Here is a 21967-nt window from a genome sequence, read left to right on the forward strand (position 1 = left end):
CTCTTTCAAACTTGCTCTGTTTCTATGTATAAAAGAAGAATGTTTTCGTATAACAAATCTTAATCGTGTATTAAACGCTGATGAAGCATAACGATTCAAATACACCGACGAGATCTGAATTTTGTAATACTCCGTTACGGAGCGTACATCAAAACTTGTCAATTAATTGTAGTATGTGTTGTTGTTCCGCTTCTCGCCACTCAGAGTCGCCGGCATCGCCAAGATTTCCAGCGTATTCTGACGAAAAAAGAACGTTGTATTTAACATACCCTTATGTATGTCTACATATTAGGGATGTGCGGGCTGCTCGATTTTCGGGCACCCAAATCGTCGGGTCGGGTCGCAGACAGTCGGGCGGACCCAATTCGGATGCGCGATACTTCATGACACATCGGGCAGCCCGAGAGTTTCGGGCTGCCTGCTCGACTTCGTCGGGCGGGTTCGTAAAGAACCGGATAAGTTCGGGCGAACGAGTTATCGCTATACCTGAAATTCAAATCTGCGTTCTTATGAAATAGATAACGGTAATAATGGTATTTTTTTCATAACTTATTACGTAATGTTTAATATACATGGTTTTCTTTTATAATTATAGTAGGTATATTTGGCAAACATGTGCATAATCTTTATTTGTATAAAATTTTGAAATAATGCACGTTACATGTGAAAAATTTAACAAACAATATTTCTGGCATTCTGGCGAATTTGTTCCGAATGAACTTGCATATGTATCGATAATATCATTAAAATATCCTTACGAAGTTACATACGCCTAGAAGGTATGAAAATAAGGTAAATTATATATATATATACCTAATGTAATTATAAAAAAACCAAGTATATTAAAAATTACGTTATAAGTTATGAAAGAAGTACCATTATTACCATTACGTATTTCATAAGAACACAGAGTTGAATCTCGGGTATCGCGATAACTCGCTCGCCCGAACTTGTCCGTTTCTTTCCGAACCCGCCCGACAGCCCGAAACTCTCGGGTAGCCCGATGTGTCATGAAGTATCGCGCACCCGAATCGAGCCCGCCCGACTTTCTGCCACCCGACCCGAACCCGAATATCGGGCGGCCCACACACGCCTATGGATATATGTAGAAAATATTCTAGCCGTGTGTTTACCTCTCATGATATGCCTAATAGTTTTAAGGGAAGCTCTTCTCTGCGCTAAAATTCGCGTGACTCTCTGTTTTACTGCGGGCGGACAACCGGTACAAGCTTCTAACAATACGTAATCTACTAATTGTAAAATGAACAGTCCACCATCCAGTCTTCTCAGGTACGATTCCTCTTCGTCTTCGTCCTCCTGAAGATTTTAGGTAATTTTTGTAATGAAAATAGCCATGATAATACAATCCGTAATGAGTTTGCTAATCTTCGCACCTTTGTGTTTTTTTCAACCTCTTCTACCTTCTCCAGGTACTTGAAATGAAGCTCCATTAATCGATCTACCTTCTCGTAATCGTTTTCGGTGAATTTACTCAATAATCTCTGACGCTGCTGACCTTTACAATTTCTTAACATACTCGCAATAATCGACACTACATGCTCTGTAATTTTAAAAAAGTGGTTAGGACGATTTAGAGACTCGTTGAAAAAATATACATCCTTTATTTCAGTTACCCTCGTGTTCTTCTGCTGTAAGCATCTTCTTTCTGTTTTTTGTTGGTGTTTTCATGAACAAGGGGAATATAGTCCTCAATCCGAGAATATCGACAAATTTACTACAGTTGTCTCTTCCATCTGGACCATTCATTGCGTGATCTAATACCTAATGCATAATGTTAATATATAGATTGTTTGTTAATTAAAATGTACTAGTCTATTCAAATAAACATTTACTTTAAGAGATCCATTTCTGGACATTTTTTTCTCCCTTAACATTAAATTCATAAGCTGCAATCCTTCCCCTCTTAAAAATCGATCTCTGTTCACTGTCGCCATCAGACATGAACACAATACATTGAACAAATTCTCCATCATCTCTTGTTCTTCAGCTGTTTGGGGATCGTGTCTTTTATAATACTAGAAATAACATAGATTAATAAGTAGACTGCGTAGATTTTATGCATTTATGACAAAATAGAATAGACGCAATTTAAAATAGTGGGAAGATTAAAAGAATTTAAAAATATCAATGTATTATTTTCAATCTATTAAAATTAGTAAAGAAAGAATGAAGTTTCTATTTGGTTTCTATTTCTTGCAATTGTTGCAGGCAATTTTTATTTTGCATAAAGATCTATCTATTAATAAGTAACGTAGTAGAGATACATCGATCATAAAATGAAAGCTGTTCATGTACCGCCAATTGTTGCAGCAAAACATCAATTCCATCAAGTTCACCAAGGAGAAGTCTATTCTCCGGTGTGCTCTGCAAAAGAATAGACAGAAGTTCACTGGCATAAAGTTTGTTGGCATCGAATGGTGCTTTTGCCTTAATCCTACGCAACAGCCACTGCATCAATCCTTGCTTTCCTGCGTCAGCACACAGATCAGGTCTGAATTCCAAAAGGTTCTCAAAGATAGCTGAAAAAGGGACACATTAATTTCTCTTATTAGATCCTAAGAGGTAATACAACTATAATTAAATTACCTAATGTGTTATAAACCCCGTCACTCTCTTCCTTCACAGACTCATCCAATCTCTCCAAATTCTGTACAAGAAGAGCACAAACCTGTTGCTCTAACAACGCATCAATGAGTGTATCAGCTCCCTCTTGGCTTTCGTGCAGAATATCTACATCCGTTAACTCTTGCAAAAGATCAACAACACCGACTGCTACGTCTGTGTTTTCGTGAGATAATAATTCGAGCAAAGAAGGTACAGCACCCAATTCTACCATTAATGGATAGAGATCTGGGTTAGTCGCAACAACATGAAGTTCTTGGAGAGTTTCGTGCAGTTCAACCTCAGATTCCATGAATCTGTTAAAACAAATGTAGCGTATAAATTTCTATATCTTCAGACAATTGTATTGTCTGAGTCTCATAATGTGGAACTTGGGAGGAATGCAAAAAGAATTAAAAAAAAAACTATCTGATTGGTCAAGAGCACATAGTTGAGTCACATACATCCTCACTGTTAGCTGAGAAGATTACAGCTACTGCTTCAGGTGTATCGCGTTGCGTGACAGTGAACTTTGCTCCTCTTGCCCCTATGCTGTCGCGAATACCACTTTATGAGACACAGACGGTATCTTATACAAAGTTGAAGTTAATATACTTTTCTGGTTGATCAGGGAACTTGACCCTCATCTCTTGATTCCTCAGAGCCCTTTTTTCAAACAAAAGCACCATCCTTTTAAGGGTTGCTTCATCCAATGCTTCCACTTCTGGGGCCTCAGTTTCCACGTATTTCAGAATATCCTGTTTCTCCTTCTCTGTCAATTGTGGCTCAACTACATCATTAGCTGGCGAAGGTAAAGCAGCTCTAATAGGCGTAGGTGGTTCACTACTTCTGACCGGAGTTACTTCAATTTCCCTGGTCTGTCTCTGACGCGGGTGATACGGGGTTTTAATAACCCGTTTCGGTTTCTTAGCATTTTCCCATTCATCGTCGTCGTCCTCTTCACCCGCCACTGGCCTTTTCGGAGTGTTTGGCGGCTGTAAAAAACAACTTTGTAAGGTTAGTTAGGTTACAATGAACTGTTTCAGCAACAGCAAACTTCTACATGTATTTCACGCACGGGAACGTACTTTGTACGACAGTAATTCACCGATATCCATTTTTAAAGTGCACTAATCTTCCTCGGTATCAAGAACTTGTGTATGTTTTCTCCAATTGTTAGTCGAGCTTGATAGCTTTCATTATTACGAATGAAACATCATTGAAGATACGTTTTTGTAAGTCACAAACATCGTTTTTTTCTTAGAAAGAATCAAATAACGAAGCGAAAAATTGTTTAATTATTTATTTAGACAGCCTGAACTTGTTAGTTGTTACCAAAGAAAAATATTCTGTATACGGTAAGATATACAAAGATGTCAGTAGTTTCTCTTCAATGGGAATAAGAAGTGCGACTTCATGGTTCATTGAATAGGTTTCGAGAAATGTATTTTATGTACCCTTAAAATGTGTGATACAAATATTTATTGAATTTCAATGTTCTATAGTAATTTCCTTGTTTATTGTAAAAACTACAAATGCATGACTGAGAAGTCTTTGATAACCACTGTTATAGGTGCTCGCTGTAATAACACTGTTTGTACACGTCACAAGTTTCACAAACGTTAAAATTGTATGGAAAGAATTATTAAACAATATGGAAACATTGTATCATCAAACAAACAAATTGGTCCAAGAGACTCAGCACCTTTTCTCGGAGCTCGAGAGGAAAAGGCCTAACCTGGACATCCGTGAAATCGAGAACACTATAGAATCGAAAATAAATCTTATCAACAGGTAGTTAACTATCGCTCTTTTATTTTATTTTTTCTCTTTTCTTTTCAATTTCATTTTTAATAAATCCTTTGATCGCATACGTGAGAAATACATGTGCATTTTTATGTAACAAACGGCACGGTTTAATATGTTTTAAACCATGTTTATACTATTCTCACATGTATTTATTTTTTTAGTAATTGCGAAAGATTGGATGTGCTATGCCTGAAAGGTCCCATACATCAGAGACAAAATGCCAAGATGCGAGTAGATCAATTGAAATATGACAGTCGTCACTTGTTGGCTGCCTTGAACTCATGGCGTAATAAAATATTCAGACAGCAAAGGGAAGAGGCTGAAAGAGAGGCATTATTGGCTACTACTTTTACTGCAAATGATCATGTTGATATTGTGATCGATCACAATGTCCAACATAATAGTAGTTTACGAAATGCGATGCATGGGATGGATGATCTCCTTCAAAGTGGAAGCAGCATCTTAGACAATTTGAGATCCCAAAGGATAACATTAAAAGGGGCTCATAAACGATTAATAGACATTGGGAACACATTGGGCCTATCCAACACTGTAATGAGGCTAATAGAACGAAGAGCCAGACAGGATGGTTTTGTTTTAGTTGGTGGAATGGTATTCACATGCATTGTCATAGTTCTAGTTATAATCTACATTGCATAGAAACAATAGCTAGAAATATTTACAAAGGATGATACAATTAACAATAATGCAACTGAAATATTCCTCTTGTTGTAAAAAGTAACATTTGTTTATATTGTTCAAACTACCTCTTTTGAAATCGTATAAAATTTGACACGTTTTTGTTACTTTTACAAGAGCAATATAGGAATTTTTAAATAAATAATGATGCAGCCTTTGTCTCACATTAAAATGTTACAACATGAATCTGACAATTGTTATATACATTATTATATCTGTTATATGTTAAGATAAATGTATTTGTACATAATAAAATATAAAAATGTATCACATATGTTACAGATGTCATTCTTTTGCCATTATGCAATTGTTTAAATATCAATAATAATTGTTTGTTGTTGGGGGTAGCGTCATGGTTACACATTTTCGTATGTTGGTAACGTCAAATCCGGCTCAATTAAATTTAACCAATCGATGATAAACAATAAAAACGATATTTATAATTTTTATGGTATTTCAATTACAGAATGATTTTAATTCTCCTTTTTATAAAAAATTCATATTTCTACTGAAAATAGGACAAATAACCTGCTTGTATGCACATACGAGAAAATATAATAAAAAACAGACAAGATCAATTGAATTTCTTTATTAAATAAATTATAATGCTAAATTATTTTTATTTATTACAGACATAAGTATAAGAACTGTAAATATTCTATGAAATCGTATTTTCATTCGTCGCAACATTTCTTATACGTATGTAGACTTCCTTTCACGAAAGAAATAAGCAAGTTCGAGTTCCTTTTACGATATATTTATAATTTATATAATGTGAGTATGTGCATATATTTGTTGAATATAAGTTTATGAAGAGTACATTGTGTTGCACTTAAATCTATATATAATTTATGTTATTAAAACCTATTGCAAAGTGTATGAATTTATTACATTCATACGATTAACCTAAGGCGTAAATGATATTTCACGAAAATTGATTGAAAATCTTCTACTCATCAAATAGGTTTTTAAAAATGGTTTAAGATGTATAAATATTCTTTACAAACAAATATTTACTTTTAGTTTTTCAATCGTTTTCATGCATAAATAATACAACGCCAGAAGATTATGTAATAGTTTTTCCATTTTATTTTAAGGATCTTATTTTTGATTCTATAAAAATAAGTGTCTATAAATCATCCTGATTTCATCAGTGAAAATTTATACATTTACTACAGACTTTCTGTCACAAACGATCAGTATAGGTAAGTATACACATCATCCATTTCTACTGTGCATTTAGCGTTTCTTGTTTATTTAGGGGAGTATTTTACTAAAAAATAGACAAATGAAAGAATACAAAAAAATTAATACTAAGGTAAATTTGTTCTAGAATGTCTTTCCCAAGTAAAGAAACGCGTGCAAAGTGTTGGAGTTGCAGAGATGAGTATTGGAATTGTCTAGACGACGGTAAAACAGAAGCAGAATGTAAAAAATTCAGAGATCAGTATGAAAAATTTTGCTCTCATATATGGGTAAGTTTTAAACATTGCATGAGTCTTTTTATTGCAAAATGTAACAGAAAAACGAAAGCAATAAAGTGTATCTGAGTAGAACATACGTTCTACTTTCATAGTAGATATACTATTGTTTAAGTTTCTTAATAAAATCTTCATTTTTACTACTTTTCACTAGGTAAAACACTTTGATCGTAAACGAGAGTTCATAAAATTCAAAGAGCAAATAGAGCAAGGGGGGTATGTGCCTGAAGAGTCAATGCCAGCTCAAAGCTAATTTAGTGATCATAATTTACAAATTAATTTAAACTAATACTGTAAAGCTGTTCTCGCGTTAAGTTTACTTATTTTTGTTATTGTAATAAAACAAATGCTAAAAAATAACATGAAACTGTTTTATTATATTGTATGAAACTCCTTAATCCATTTTATTAGAAATACTTTAATTTTTCTCAGACTGTTTGACACAGAAACTTTTCAACGAAAGATTGATTTAATGACTGCAAAATAATGAGCTTATTTGCACTTAAAGCAACGATTAATCATTTTGTAACTGTTTTCCATTGTATCTGGCTTTGCAGGAATTAATTACATTATAATTACATTCTTTATCATTTTGAAATCATATATTAAAAGAATAAATTGTTTGTTGATTACAGAATATGTAACAATGATAAAGACAGTACTGGAAAAGTTGGTTCATCTGCACAAACTGCTACAACAGCAACAACCGATTTGCAATCAGCAACAACCGATTTGCAATCAGCAAGTACGCATTAGTATGACTAGAAGAAAGGGAACATAAGCACTAAAGTAAAATATAAAGCGCATTACAATAAAAAAATATGGAACCATCTCGATTAATCAAAGAACTACAATTATGTACAGATGATATTATAATATTCAGAGTTAGTATTTTTTTTAAGAATAGCTTTCCATTTGCAATAATCATCTCCTATTATTTTTCTAAAACATTTTTATTTGTTTCCAGAAATTAATCAACCATGCCTCGTCACATAAACAATTATGGAATGACGAAAATTTAAAGCAATGGCAACCAGTGCTCAGATATATTATACAAATCTTTATACCAAACACAGAAATACGAAGAGAACGAACTCTAATAGCTTCCCACACATTTTTTGCTTTACTGTCTATGGATCCTACTTCAGCTTTTTTAAATTATACTCTTCAAAATTTTTTAAATTCTAGTTCCAATGAGCTATACTTTTTGAATGAGAAATACGATACTATTGAGTCCGAATTGTTTAAGTTAATTAGCGCTTATGGCTACTTACAAGTAAACTGTAAAGAAATATATACTAACGACGTTTGTGCTCTAGTGTTTGATGTTACATATAAGCACTGTTTAAAGTACACTAAACATTCTTATTTTGCATACAAAGTATTGCAATTGTGGTTGCACAGAACTATGAGTACACATTTCTGGGACACATGTAAGTCAATAACAGAAATTAGACTGGAGGTAATTATTTTTTCAAATTGGTGTAATGCAATCAATGAGATAAGCAAGCAGAATACTGTGTCCATTTTTAACATGTACCTGAGAATCTGGGAAAAGAAGTACGATGGTTACTTGAATTATATATTTAAACATTGCGTTGATCGAATCTCCTGGCAAAATGAGATAAAATACGATATTCTCGCTGAAATTTGCGAAGTTTGGGATAATCTTGAAGCGATGACGTCCTCTGAATTTTTACTTCCATTGTCCACTAGCCTGACAAAGTATAACTTGCGATCAGCAGGTACAAAAGTTTACATTGCCATTGTGAAGAAATTAAGCGATGATGAGTGGAAGAAAGCTTTCGGTTGTACAATTCATTACCTCTTTCACCATTGGGAAAGAACAGAAGGGTGAGATTAATTGTAGACCACATGATAAAGTTGATACAATTAATTAAATATACATTTTTCAGTGCAAATTACAATGCTCTCCAATTACTCTGTAAACACTGGCTAGAACCAATTGTAAAAAGATATAAAAATATTCTAATATACTTATGGAATATAGCTGGGGATATTAATGGATATTTCATCCGTTCATATCTCCAGAGATTAGCCAGCGAAATGAGCATTGATCTTGTGCAAGAACCAAACATTGAATGCTACATAAATCACAATAAGGAAATTGTAAGATTGAATGGGTTTGCAATAAATTGTTATCGAGTGTCCAATTTGTACGACAAAAATAGGGATCGGTTCCTTACAGTAAGAAATTTCCTATGGCACAATGCAAATAGTGCATCAGTGTATATGAGAGATGGAATTGTCAAGTATTTTAAAATATTTTACGCCAATGTATTAAAAATGGGCGATAGTAAATCAGATTGTATAAACGATCTGTATTACATTACACATTGGTTGCATGAATTTTTGTTAGACTGCTTTGAGATTGGATCTTGTTATCAACGAAAAATTCTTGGTTTGAATTTATATAAAGCTATGCTTTCTTTCACTACTGCAAGTGCACTGAATAAATCTAGTGGCATCGAAAATACATCATGCACTCTGCTACTGAAAAAATATTTGGTAGAAACAGGCAACTGGAAGTTTACAAGTAAAACAAGCTTATTTCATTTGTTGAGACTTGTATTAGACTGTGCACTTGATATTAAGCAACTGAGTACTTCTATTATTCTTGAGTACTTTGATAAAGATGTATTAATTAATGCAGAGAAACAAGTAAGAGAATAATTTAAAAAATTTTTTTCTTTCCTGGAAAAATTATTAATACATACTATGTTCTTAGGTACTGTACAGAGTAGCATCGGCGCATTGCAGTTCCTACAAGTTTTATGAAATTGAAAGTGGAGCCGCTCTATTCACAATTATAGCAAATTGGCTACCTTTAGATGTTCTGGATGGATATATTAATTCTAGTAACTATTCAACTTATTCAGAATTCTTGCTTAACGAAGCTGCAAGTCAATTGACACAGATGAAAGAAGATGTGCTGAAAGCAATCGTTCAGAATAAACCATTTTATGGAGTGTTGACTGCTTTACTAAATATTGCCTTTCAAAATGGTCCCGAACATGATCGTTTAACTCTAGAATTTGTCGAGAGAATATTGTCTATGTTGAAGGATGCTACTAACTTCTTTCTGTCCGTGCTCTCTCCAAAATCTAAAAACACAGGTCTGAATAAAAAAAAACCGACATCTGAGCTATATAGTTAAAAATGTAGAAAAATGAAGGTGTAATTAATTTGTAATTGAACTTCTAGAAAATTCGTCTTCTTTCGCGGAAATGGGATTGGCGATTGACACAGTCATTAAAAACAGTGAAATCGATAACACTGATTTTGACGAACTGTCTTTAACTCCTGCACACCAGGTCCTTATTTCCTGCATTTGGATGTCTCTGAAGGTATGTCTATTTGCCTTAATGAAAGAATATATTTCAACACGAGGTTTACGAAGCACTAAAAGTGACTATTTTACAGTACTTTATAAAAATAAGGAGAATGTGTCTATCCATTTTTTTTTACAATTTTTTTAAATAACATATATCGAAAGAAATAATTTGTTGAATAATTCCTTATGAGCGCGTCCCGTAAATCTAGAGCTGATCGAATACAACAATAAAATACACTTTTTCAGGTCTCTTGCGAAATAGCTTCTGAAATAGGAATCCTAATGTACTCGGACGAAACTGTGAAGTGTTCTGCCGACATTATTGTGACTGTATTACTCAGATGCAGACACAAGGGTGTAGTAGAAGCTGCGGGTGCAGCAATAGGTCGCCTAACAAGGTATAAATTAAACGAAAAAATCGTTCAAGCTATGTAATTCCGAATAATTCAAAATTGTAGGTGTTTATGCAACCAAGTTAAATATTACAATTTTACGAAGATGCATGTGTTGCATATCCTGGAAGACGATGCTATGCAGTCTTTGAACATTACTAGAAGGGGTGCAGGATTGTCAATAATGTTCCACAGAATTGTCGTCAGCGACAATCGAAGAGACCGACCCCTCTTGCATTTTGCGGTTCAGAAATTGTTACAGTTGCTCGATAACTTCTCCGATGCTTCATCGATGAACATAGAGTCCCAACACGATTCTCCTTGGGCTAGACGTCTGCATTTTCTTCGTGCGTTAGTGGCCGATAAGGAAATACACGCACAGTTGACTCTGTATATGGAGAGGATTACGTTGACTTGTTTCCGATTCTTGGGGTCTGAAGTATGGACCATCAGGTAAAGCATAAAGCCTTCCTGAAGGCGCAGCAATGACTATAGCTGTTTACATATTTCAGAAACGCAAGCCTTCAGCTGTTTGGCGCAATTGTTCCAAGAATGGTGGGCCAAAGTTATGGAGAAACTGTGGACTTTGGAACTGGGTATCCCATCAATCATTTTATTACACATTATCCTGTGCTCGCGGAATACGTCATGGTAGAACTCTGCAAATTTTCTGACGCTTTTACGGATTTTTCTACTGAGTTGTACTTGCACTCGAACATGGTACACATCCTCATACTTCTCTCAAAGTTCACAAATGGTAATTGCGAATTAATCGATTACTCCTCCATGGGGTATGTAGCGAGGATTAAGAATTGTTTGCGGAAATTGTTTAAAAATCCCGTTTGGTACGTCAGACTGCTGGTTGCAAAGGCTTATGCGGCTTTGACAGCCTTCTCGAGTATTGAGTTCGAGATTACGGAGTTCAAGCAGCTTGTTGCTTTAAGCAAGAATGCTAATTTGATCCACGGCTATTTATTGTCTATAAAATATCTGAAGGAAAAATTCTCGGTTGAAGTTGAACATCTAAGTATGAAGTCGGATGTTGTACAATGTACGAATAGTCATGAGAAATGCACAGAATTGTCACGATTTCAAGAAATATTACAAAATTGGGACAACATACCCGAAGAGAAAAGTGACATTTGTTATGTATTAGAGACGTTACGCTTGCAATTAGCAACGTCTATTTCAGATCAAATGAATGACACAGATATATTTCTTTTCGACCGAAATATTTCTGTATTCTCTTCTGAGAGGACAAAGCCAGGCTTCTTTCAGTTTATTGGTTATTCTACGAAATTGTACGCTGACTATATTAGAGGAACAAATAACATTGACACTGTCACTTTGTACAAAATGTTATCCTCGCACAGCGTTGATCAGTGCAGTTCTTTCTTACATAATGTAGGGAACTGTATGCCAGTTCTAAACATTGTTCTTAAATGTTTACTATTAAACGAACACGATCATAATGAACTGCGCGTGAACACAATGTTAAATTACGCTCTGAACATTTTACAAAAATTATCATTGCAAGATATCAACAATTTAGACGTGAGAAAGTCTGTGAAAAATTTATCTCTTCAACGAGAAGAAAGTACAAGAAATTTTAAACTATGGCGCTTGAAGACTGTACTAATACTAATGTATTCTGAAAGCAATGCAATTATAAACGAGATACTATCTCGTACTTTGAAATTATGTATTCACGAAGAAGAGTACAAGAGACAAACAGCGGTGGAGTTTATACAGTTCTCGATGCGTCGCTTTGCAGAACTAACAAACGAGAATAAATTAACAATTTTGTGCTGCTGTCTGATTTTGTTGAAGGATGAAATTTCAGAGATACGTGAATCTATCGTGGAGAGTCTGAGGACGCAAGTTTTACATGAAATTGCACACGACGAGTGCATGTACCAATCATTATTGGACGAAGTGATGTTCGATCGACTAAAACTAGTTACCGATAAAAGCACGATCCTATTTTTCGTCAAATTGTTCGCGCAAAATATTAAAAACTTCGACGTCGACACGGCGATTGAAAATCCCTTTTACCACGACAACAATCCAATTTACAGGGAGGAGTCGAAGTTTTTAAATCTTTGTTTTTATTACATACGACGAAATAAGTACAGTTCTGACAAATGCTCGACAGAAAATACCGCAAATTACAGTAACGAGACCGACGTTCTAAATAAAATCGAAACAAAGTACCGGCTTCAGCAAAAGTGTTGTCTTGATTTCACTAATTTAGACGTGGTCTTAAATACTAAATACGTCGACTATTTATTAAAGAAGCAAAAAATTGTAATACAGGAGTACATTTAATGATAATCACAATGTACAATTGTAACGAAACGTGAACAGTAAGCATCGAGGCTTCGATAATTTTTTTAAATTAAGAACTAATTGTACTTGCGAGGAGTCTCAAATAAATCTTTTCTAACCCATCAAAGTACACAAGAAATATTTAATAATCCCGAATAAATACATCTGTACACCTTACGGTTATATGAATGCGCGGCGCACATTCACAAAGCATATATAACTCCGTATTTACATTATGCTACATTAAATCGTACCAGAATATTAGAAAATTTTTGAACGATCGTAGAATATATTACACATCGCGAAGATTCTCGTTTCTATCTCTTTCGATGTTCCATCGGAACACATACCTTTCACTCTCGTATCTACAGCCGCTTGCACGATACCAAACATGATCTGACGAAATTGCTATGTCGCGATTCAAGAAACAACATTTCTTTCATTTGTAGAGCTACACGATGTAAACTAAACCTATATCCACGCGTTTATAGATTTGTCCGACGAAGTGTCTTTGAAAGGATCGTGTCGATATTAAGCATATAAAATTACAAAAATTCATGAATTAATTTTAAACAAACTAGTTTGTTTGAAGAAGTTATTCGCTAACCGCGCTTCGTCCGTCAATTAAATGCATACATAATTAAATATCAATCAAAGAAAGAAGGTGGCATTCTGACAATGAATGGTAGAGTTATGCGTACAATAGAGTATTGAAAATTCAAAAAAACTTCTTTCTTCGATTCTAAATTATTAAAACTAAATATATATACATCTAACGCCACTGAACACTTTGCCGTGCTTCGTAATTGTGAGATAATTGCACGTACTAAAACTATAAATGAAGAAATGTGATGAGAACTGATCCTAAAAGTATAACGTTACAATTTTTGTACAAACTCAAATAAATCCTACATATATATAGGTACAGTTCATTAAACGTTCCAATTTTGTTTATAATCATTACGTGTGAAATGATATCAATATAATGCATCCAAATAATTCGCTGTACGCTTTTCCCGATCGCAATGCGTCTTATCATTCGAGTTTGCGAACTACTTGTTTTTAGATCAAATAGTCCTAACGACTATTTGTCTCGCCATCGTGATATGTCGCTAACGATTATTATTAAATTTCTTTGGTGATTCTCTCTATTTACATCAAAGTATGTTTATATAATAATTGCTAGGATGTGCCTAATCTTAGAATCATTTCCATGGAGCAACACCTTTCCGACAAAGTAAATTGTTCGAACACGCGCTTGCGAGTGTATCCTTTCCCTTTTTCATTTTGTTCACTATTTATTAAGTAGTCGACGCTACCTAGACGAACATTAAACTAACGACGTGATTACTATTGCTATTAATAGTAAATGTGTGGATGCACGCGTGAAAACTATAATCCAAGGGTTACGTGTAATTTTCAATGCACTACCGTGAAGCGGTGAAAATCATTGGAAGATAACGGGTCTTCGCGATACTATATAATAGAAAAAAAGAAAACATTGCTATCGTTGATATAAAGTTAATTTGGAATTCGAACACTTTTTAGAACAACTTGATGCGATCGAACTATATGTTGAAAATAGATTTATCAAGATCTCCTTATTAATCTAAAATTATGTTTATCCAGACGCGAACAGGTTTATACAGGTTTTATATTTGTTCAAAAGTGTAACAGTACGTGAACAACTATTTTGAAATTCTTTTTTTTTTCTTCATCATTCGAATCGATCAATATATTTTTCTTTTTTTCAGAGTACAGGAACGATAGGGTCAATTACGATATTCGGAGAACAAGGTTCACAGACCTGGCAAAAGAAGCTATTGTGTCAGTCGGAAGGAATTACTGGCAATAGTGAAGTTTATTGAGCATTTTCACTATCTCTATGGACGAAGATCCCTTCTGAGAACCGACCATGTATCGTTACACTGTTTACTGTCCTTCAAGAGTCCATAACGGCTCCAAGAATATGACTTCATTGTGAAACATCGAGAAGGAAGACTCCGTGTCAAAACGCGTACAGTCTTCCGCGAAGACCTTGCAAATCTGAGGATTATAAGCGGTACAAAAGTTTAGAAGAAAAGGAGAACACTAAAGAAATTGGTGATGTAGTTTTCAGGATTGCTCGAGGAACTTGCAAGAGTGGTAGAAGATACAAAACGAGGACAAAGAAATTGCTTTCATCCTATCCGAGAAGATAAAGAGGGTGAGCGGGACATTTCCGGTTTGAAAATGCCCATTTACAGTCAACAGTCTTCCCTTAACAGTCGTTGAGAACAGAGCCTGCTATTTCCAAATACCGTAGTATCTAAGAGAATTGTAGAGTGTAAACAAACAATTTGTTATTGTTTATGCGTGACGTGGAAAGTGTGGAATAATGCCGCGTCGCGGAATGCGAGACGAAACGCGCAATAATATATTTATACATGTGCTTTCGTTATATAATTTTGCATAATAGAAATATTCAGGAACCATTATTCGTTTATACAACTGGATCAAGTACGTAGCGGAAAGCCACAAAAATATATTTATTTTCCTTAATGTAATATCTTTCATCTCTTTCTTCTATTTTTTTTTTTGCAACACGATTTTCAACCCCTCAAATCTGTTATTCTATAAAACTTGTAAAAGAAATTTGCATTATGATGTACCTTGATAAAATATTACATATTCTTTGTTAAAATTTGAATGAAACTGTACCTTTTCGTTGAGCATTGTTTCTCTATCAACAGGATCGTTTAACACGACCGTTGCTAATTTATAATTTAAGTAAAATAACAGAGCAACGAGAGTGTTGAACGTTTCATTGCCGATTTCGTCTCTCTCTCCAGTAGTAGTTAGTAATTTGAACAATTTAAAAACGGAAACACATAGAGATCTTTTCTTCCCTCCCCGTCGTTTCGTTTCCGCTTCGAGTGGAAGATTGTCAGATTCGCGGTAAATTGTAACGTTATTATAATTTGAGTACACATTTATGATTTTCAGCGTATAGTGAAACGGTGAGGATTAAGAAAAGTATCGTTTCGACACACAACCTTGTATTCCTTAAACGTCTTTTGTACGGCCAGAAATGCATAGGCACAAATACAAGAAATCTCATCTGGCATCGAAGTTGTATGATGCTGCAAAAAGGAATATTAAAATGGTTCCGATATCGTTTTCTCTACATAAACGAAACTTGAAATAAGTGATCACTTCATTTATATTATTCTCTCTTATCTGTATTTCCCTTTAATCTAAGTAAATATAAATTATTCGAATGTCCTAGCAAGTCTCTATAAACAATTGAATACAGCAACGTGGATAAATTCGACACGAAAAATCATGCAAAAATTTCAACTCCATAGAAACGTAGGTGTGTGTTACGGCGACGAAAAACTTTAGAACAATGGCTAGTTAATTATTTGAGCACGGGTAAAAAATCGTTAGAGTAACGAAATAGTCACAAGATACCTTGATTATCCGCATATGAAATTGTCATTTTAAGTCTCCGGTATATAAAATGTTTTTGTTTGTTTATAATTGTTTACCAAGCGATACACGGGTTTCTTTCTTAATAATGCAAACTATATCGTTACTTTTTTTTTAAATATTCTTTACACTCTTATAGATTCCTGATCCATTATTAATTATCTTTCCTTACTTGAAACAAGTAATTCATTTGTTTAAATTACTTTCATTAGTCAAAATAGGACTGTTACGTCCGCTATGCATACCTAGAAATATTATATGCTACAGAATACAATTAATTTACTTACAAAAGAAGATCTTAAGGTGCATCCATGATTACGTGCAATATATATTACTGATAATGCTTACTCCTGCAATTTGGATGCATCAACTTAATCGAAACCTTTAATGTTTTTTTTTTCTTTGTATCGTACTTAGCTAAATGTCTTTAATGGAACCATACTTCTTTCAGACTGTTTTATGGAGAATCCCATTTCAAACACGCAAAGTATATTACACTAGAAATAAGGCTAGCTGAATAAATTCACACACTTTTCTTCAGTATTATCTCATCCATATATTCGCTTATACGGATGTGACCGCACCACGCACGAGCACAATGAACATTGTTTCGTGTACTTAGTTGTTCCTAATGTAAAATCGCACCACCACAGAGCAAAGCGATACAACTAAGAATAAAAATAAATGTAAATTGCAAACTGATTTATGGACAAATACCTCTTTCTTCTATGATATTATCGATTATCAAAGTGCCTGTGATTATTTTTTTCACGTTTAGTACTCAATAATATACTCATTTGTTATTTAGCCGTCTGTCCAAGACCGACGGATGATTTTGTCTTTTGTGATGATTCGGCTGTTTCATTTGGTTGATCGACATCCATCTGAAATGCAAAGGGAACAATTAAATACCTAATATCTAGAGGTGTGCGAAGTCCCGAAAATTTCGGGATTTTCGAATATATCTGGATTCCCGAGCATATTCTAGTTCTCGAAGATCCTCGGGACTTTCAAATATCAAGGCTCTCGAATATTCTCGGAATTTTCAAATATTAAGGTTTTCGAATATTGTCGGAATTATCAAATATTAGAGTTCTCGAATATTCTCGGAATTATCAAATATTTAATATTTTCAGGAATCCGACGAGAAGCCGACTCGACTACAATACATTGTGCTGCTCGAATGAAAAATACTTTACCTTTTCTTCTTTTTCATCATCAATTAATATCGGGCCATTCTCAGCTTCGTATTCTTTTAAAACCGCATCTAAGTTATACCTCCGTCGATAGTTCACGAAAAACGACCGTAGGTGCGCTTCTGTTTTGGTTCCAATTACATCAGCGATCGCGGAGAAATCTTTTCCGTATTTTCTAACACCTTGAACGGCCAATAATAGCTCATCGTTTGTCCAACGAGCGTTTATGCGACTCGACACTTCGGGCGGCCGCAGATCATCAATACCATCAGCGGTCTTGCGTTTCAACGCGCTCACTTGTTGTTTGTTTGATTGTATCTGTACATTGAGAAATAAACACTAGTAAATACGTATTCTACCATTAAAAAATTGAAGCATATAATTCTTTTATAGATTTCAGAAAAAATGTATCCACACGTTTCTCGTTGCAGACTGATTAAAGTCTTGTTTAGGAACATACTTGTCGTTTTAAGCTAACAATTTCAGTGTCGATTGCTTGTAAACTGTTGTTCGCTTGATTCGGTTGGCCGGCCAATGCTGCTAAATCATCGTGATTAACGACCAGGCCGCGAGGTGGTTTTCTTTTATTTGTACGACCCGGCATGGAACTTAATGGCCTTGCTACACCAGTTCGCCTAAATCATTTGAACAAGTTTTGATCCATATTGTACTGATTGATTTTATAAATAGAAAGGACAGGTATGCATGAAGTAAAGGTATTCATTGGTTTTTGTATAACATTAGCCGGTGCACTGATAAGAATGCTCATACGTATAAATATCTGTATAAGTGACAATAATAGAGGTCATTCATGTGCTATTTAAATATTGTGGAGTACAAAAAAATGTTGTATGAACATTCTTACTTCGAGGAAAGTTCTAATAATTTTGTTTTAATTACAGATATTTAATTTGACTTGCACTCACTGACCTCCAGTGCAGATAGCAGCTATGACACGCGTGTCCTTTCGGCGTCGCACGTACACTATGACAAGCAACGCCACAGTTGCTACACGAGCCCTACAACACATAACACCCTTTTTAAGATAAGATCCGATCATCCCCCCACCCTCTCCCTCCACTTGAATTCCTTTACATCTAACTAAACTAATTCTCTAAAAAAAATAGTAACCTTTTTTAAAAAACAAAAATATTGAAGTATATACACGAGAGCATATTAATTTGTAAACCCTTTTCATACATCTTTCCATAAAAGATATTAACAGTGCTGAGTATCTATACTTGTACTGTACTGAATAAGCCAATATCTTTCTAAGTTTCTTTATAAAGATTCTCTATATGTATACGGTTGTGTCTCCCTATAGTATTAGTCAGTGCCTTTGTGCACTTCAATATTTTTTCCTCAGTTAGGTTTCAGCCTACCAAATCTCTGCTAATGCGTGAATCAGTGTTTCATACACAGGGTTCCCTTACTTTCTTGGCTTTCTTCGCTGTTCTTTTGTTAAGGTATAAAGGATTTATACGACAGAGAGAGAGAGAGAGAGAGAGATAAAAATAAATATGATACACAAAATAGCAAAATATAATAAGCATATGCAACTGGGTAAGGTTTAGGCTGAGTACCTGAACCTGAGGGGCGTTTTCCGAGTCGGATGGGGCTTTGGCGTCAGTGCCTTGGCTTCCTGGCACAGCTTGGTTCTTTCCACGACGTATTCCGCGGTGGATCGTCCATTTCTGGAACGTTCCACATTTACGTTTCACAAAACGATACAACGAAAAACGTGAATAAAATTTTTTAAAAAGATTTGTCTTTGTTATTTGCATTGCGTATAGCACGGGTCTGTTTAATCGGTATCGAGAGCTCGAATTTATTTTACATGGACGAATTCATTTTATATTTAATTTTTTATTTTTTTCTTTCTCGGTACTCTAGCGACTTTCACCAATTGTGTGTGGATCAGCAGCTGCCTTCGTTATTCGCTCTTTTATTCACCGCATGGAATACGTTACCGTGTGGATACATTTTTTAAATGTGTACAAATATCTCAATGTCACACTCGCGCGTGTTTTTTTTTAAGCCAGTGCCATGGCATTAAGATGCAACAAAAGGACAGAACTACCACACGCTGTAGCATAAATATCAATCGACTATATAAGACAAAACTAACTCCATCGGAGAGTTGCAAAACGAAAAACGGTAATACGAAGCTTTAGGTCTATAAAAAATTAAACAAGCAACTAAAACGAATTCATTATTCTGTCTGAGTGAATAACACAATTTTCGTACGAACGCTTAAGAATTGATAGCTATTGTCGTTCTAAAATACAGAGAGAGAGAGAATTGATTTTATGTAAATATCTAGATGCATGCGTTTGTTAGATAGTTTGAAGAAATATCTTACTTTTTCCTCGGATTCACTGTCTGTATTGGAGCCTAATTCACTTCCATTCTCGCTTCCATTTTCTCCTTCCTTTCCACCACTCGTTAATTTTCTAGCTTGTCTATCCATTAATGATGTTCTAGTTCTGGTTTTCTTCCAACTATAATAGTATTTAACCAGGCTAGCAATAGATTTGTCGGGTAACTAGAAAAACGAGAAATAATGAATTGTTATTGAAAGAAACAATTTATCTGTGTGTACAGAAATAGTACATTGTTAACGATATATGCCTCTATGCAAACAGGATATCCTACCATTTGTCTAATACGATGAAAACTTTTTCCATGAAATTGGAAAGCTTGTTCGAAAAGAACTTTGTCCTCGACAGTCCATTCGTCCGGAAATGGTGTAAAGTTAGCTAAATCTAATACAGCACGTTCTAAGTTATGTTTGTGCCAAAATAGCATTCCCAATGCTTGTTCTCCATTGTAGCCATATTTTTCTTTGGCTAATATAATGTATTCATCCACTGTAGAAAATTATTCCATATGAATCACATATGCTAAAATATAATTTTTAATTCAAATGATAAATGTATCTACTACTTACACTTTTGATCAGGTATGTCTGTTGTGGGAGACCATACGAGTAATGCTCTATCAGGACACTGATCTAGTCGTCGTTCTAAAATAGAATATTTATGATTATGACAGTTAAATTAAAAATTCGTTTTCTTTTCTTTTTATAGAATTTCATGTTATTTGAACCTACAGTAGTTAATTTGTTTTTGTAAAATAAACTATGGAGTACAATGATTGTTGAGTAATTAATTGCATGAAATAAACATACCATTAACTGGAACAAACTCTGGAACAATGACCTGATAGTCCCGCCCAACGCGTATTTTTTCTGCTGGAACTTAAAAACAATGAGTGTTAATATACTCTATTATGAAATTCACTTAAAAGTACATAATTACGGTACCTAAATATAGAATATATTAAATAGCAAGTTTCATTTAGCTATGCTTTATTAACACGGATCACTACGATTACAAATAATTTCAATCTACAAATACAAAAAATACTGCATTATTATCGATATACTTCGATTAAACACTAAAATACGCTTCGATATAGGAAGACGAACTAAACATTTAATAATTGGCGAAAGAAAGGTTTGAATTTGTTTCATAAAAATATCGGTACGAATTGGTCGAAAATGTAAGGAACTTAAAAAGAGGAAAAGTGGGGCGCGCTGTTTGAAGATCCTTACGGATTTTCGCATTCGATCAATAGAAAAATATACAAACTTCCAAACAAAAATATTACCATGAGAGCTTAGAGCGCATCGATGAGCGTTCATTCGAAAAGTTTCGAGTAATTATAAGGATAATTTAATTGCAATTGAAAATTGGTACCTCCGTCTTCCTCACTCGAGGATTCCGTCTGTCCATTGGGGCTGGGGCCTCTCGATCTGCGCCCATTTCTAACATTTTCTGAGTTTCTTTCCGCCAAAACCATCTCCTGGCTTTCCTTTGGTGAACGTTTTGTTAAATAATTATGCTGACTATATTCCTTCCGCACGAAAAACTTGCGAAATGAACGATGCAAGCGATAGCTTGCAATTACACGGTGCTCCGTAGAGTCTGGCTGACGCTTCGTGCGACCGTAGCGAAAGTAAAATGGCCGCTTATTGAAAGTGATCTGATTGGTCGACGATTTACCAAGTAAAGATGGCAACATACGTTTCCAATGTACAATTTCGAAATTAATTGCATCTTTGGAAACCAGTTTTTCCTTGACTGCATCGCACACTTATGAATATATTTTTGTATATCAATGAATATGAATTTTACCAACACACATGTACGCGATATTGTATATTAAAATAAAGAGCGTTCATGTGTATATACTAGCGATAACACTAAATTTTTATGCAAAGAATAGTGATGCTTCTAAATTGAATTAAATATTAATTGTTAATTAAATAATATCAAAAATAATATTTTAAAAAATTCAATTTTCAAGCAAAGAATAAAACGTTCAAGTTATTTATTATTGGGGTAGTTTGAAATTTGTAACATATACATTTTATTCCAACAATGTATTTGTATCACTGCGATTAGAGTATATAAATTAAGGTTCTGAGCAAGTGACGTTGAAATTAATAAATAAACGCCGTGAAGTTATATAATTAGAATGTATCAAGAATTTGAAAACTATTTCGAACCAATTCATTCTGATGTACACTTAGTGTTCGAAATACTGAAG

At 34.4% G+C, this 21967-nt stretch overlaps 5 protein-coding genes across 11 annotated transcripts; 3 read left to right on the forward strand and 2 right to left on the reverse strand.

The window, feature by feature from the left end:
- Positions 1-102: 102 nt before the first annotated feature.
- LOC143365576 (beta-catenin-like protein 1) lies at positions 103-3852 on the reverse strand. Its single transcript, XM_076805876.1, has 9 exons — positions 3711-3852; positions 3238-3617; positions 2608-2939; positions 2317-2540; positions 1854-2036; positions 1635-1782; positions 1395-1561; positions 1134-1317; positions 103-237 (listed from the first exon to the last, which is right to left on the reverse strand). The coding sequence occupies exons 1-9, from the start codon at positions 3738-3740 to the stop codon at positions 149-151; spliced, it is 1737 nt and encodes a 578-aa protein (XP_076661991.1). The 5' UTR covers positions 3741-3852; the 3' UTR covers positions 103-148.
- Membrin (Golgi SNAP receptor complex member 2) lies at positions 3505-5402 on the forward strand. 6 transcript variants are annotated; one of them, XM_076805884.1, is made up of 3 exons: positions 3505-3639; positions 4196-4416; positions 4593-5402. In XM_076805884.1, exons 2-3 carry the CDS (start codon positions 4277-4279, stop codon positions 5089-5091), a joined length of 639 nt encoding a protein of 212 aa, XP_076661999.1. In that variant the 5' UTR covers positions 3505-3639; positions 4196-4276; the 3' UTR covers positions 5092-5402. The 6 variants fall into 6 exon arrangements, with proteins under 6 accessions (XP_076661999.1, XP_076662000.1, XP_076661997.1 ...); XM_076805885.1 differs by lacking the exon at positions 3505-3639 and adding an exon at positions 3843-3980; XM_076805882.1 differs by lacking the exon at positions 3505-3639 and adding an exon at positions 3971-4088.
- Positions 5403-5849: 447 nt separating this feature from the next.
- On the forward strand, positions 5850-6992 carry LOC143365586 (cytochrome c oxidase assembly factor 6 homolog). The gene is made up of 4 exons (XM_076805895.1): positions 5850-5904; positions 6228-6335; positions 6464-6605; positions 6766-6992. The coding sequence occupies exons 3-4, from the start codon at positions 6465-6467 to the stop codon at positions 6862-6864; spliced, it is 240 nt and encodes a 79-aa protein (XP_076662010.1). The 5' UTR covers positions 5850-5904; positions 6228-6335; position 6464; the 3' UTR covers positions 6865-6992.
- A 340-nt stretch (positions 6993-7332) lies between these two features.
- LOC143365583 (uncharacterized) lies at positions 7333-14185 on the forward strand. The gene is made up of 8 exons (XM_076805892.1): positions 7333-7495; positions 7579-8465; positions 8528-9293; positions 9361-9748; positions 9837-9979; positions 10213-10364; positions 10425-10811; positions 10871-14185. Exons 1-8 carry the CDS (start codon positions 7433-7435, stop codon positions 12684-12686), a joined length of 4602 nt encoding a protein of 1533 aa, XP_076662007.1. The 5' UTR covers positions 7333-7432; the 3' UTR covers positions 12687-14185.
- Corest (REST corepressor) lies at positions 12809-21385 on the reverse strand. 2 transcript variants are annotated; one of them, XM_076805893.1, is made up of 10 exons: positions 21115-21384; positions 20544-20612; positions 20304-20378; positions 20009-20223; positions 19716-19898; positions 18937-19047; positions 18284-18372; positions 17814-17988; positions 17357-17671; positions 12809-17041 (listed from the first exon to the last, which is right to left on the reverse strand). In XM_076805893.1, exons 1-10 carry the CDS (start codon positions 21215-21217, stop codon positions 16958-16960), a joined length of 1419 nt encoding a protein of 472 aa, XP_076662008.1. In that variant the 5' UTR covers positions 21218-21384; the 3' UTR covers positions 12809-16957. The 2 variants fall into 2 exon arrangements, with proteins under 2 accessions (XP_076662008.1, XP_076662009.1); XM_076805894.1 differs by lacking the exon at positions 18937-19047 and having other exon boundaries at positions 21115-21385.
- Between the last annotated feature and the right edge of the window lie 582 nt (positions 21386-21967).

Source organism: Halictus rubicundus, chromosome 2 (assembly GCF_050948215.1).
Source record: "Halictus rubicundus isolate RS-2024b chromosome 2, iyHalRubi1_principal, whole genome shotgun sequence".
NCBI classification, from domain to species: Eukaryota; Metazoa; Arthropoda; class Insecta; order Hymenoptera; family Halictidae; genus Halictus; species Halictus rubicundus.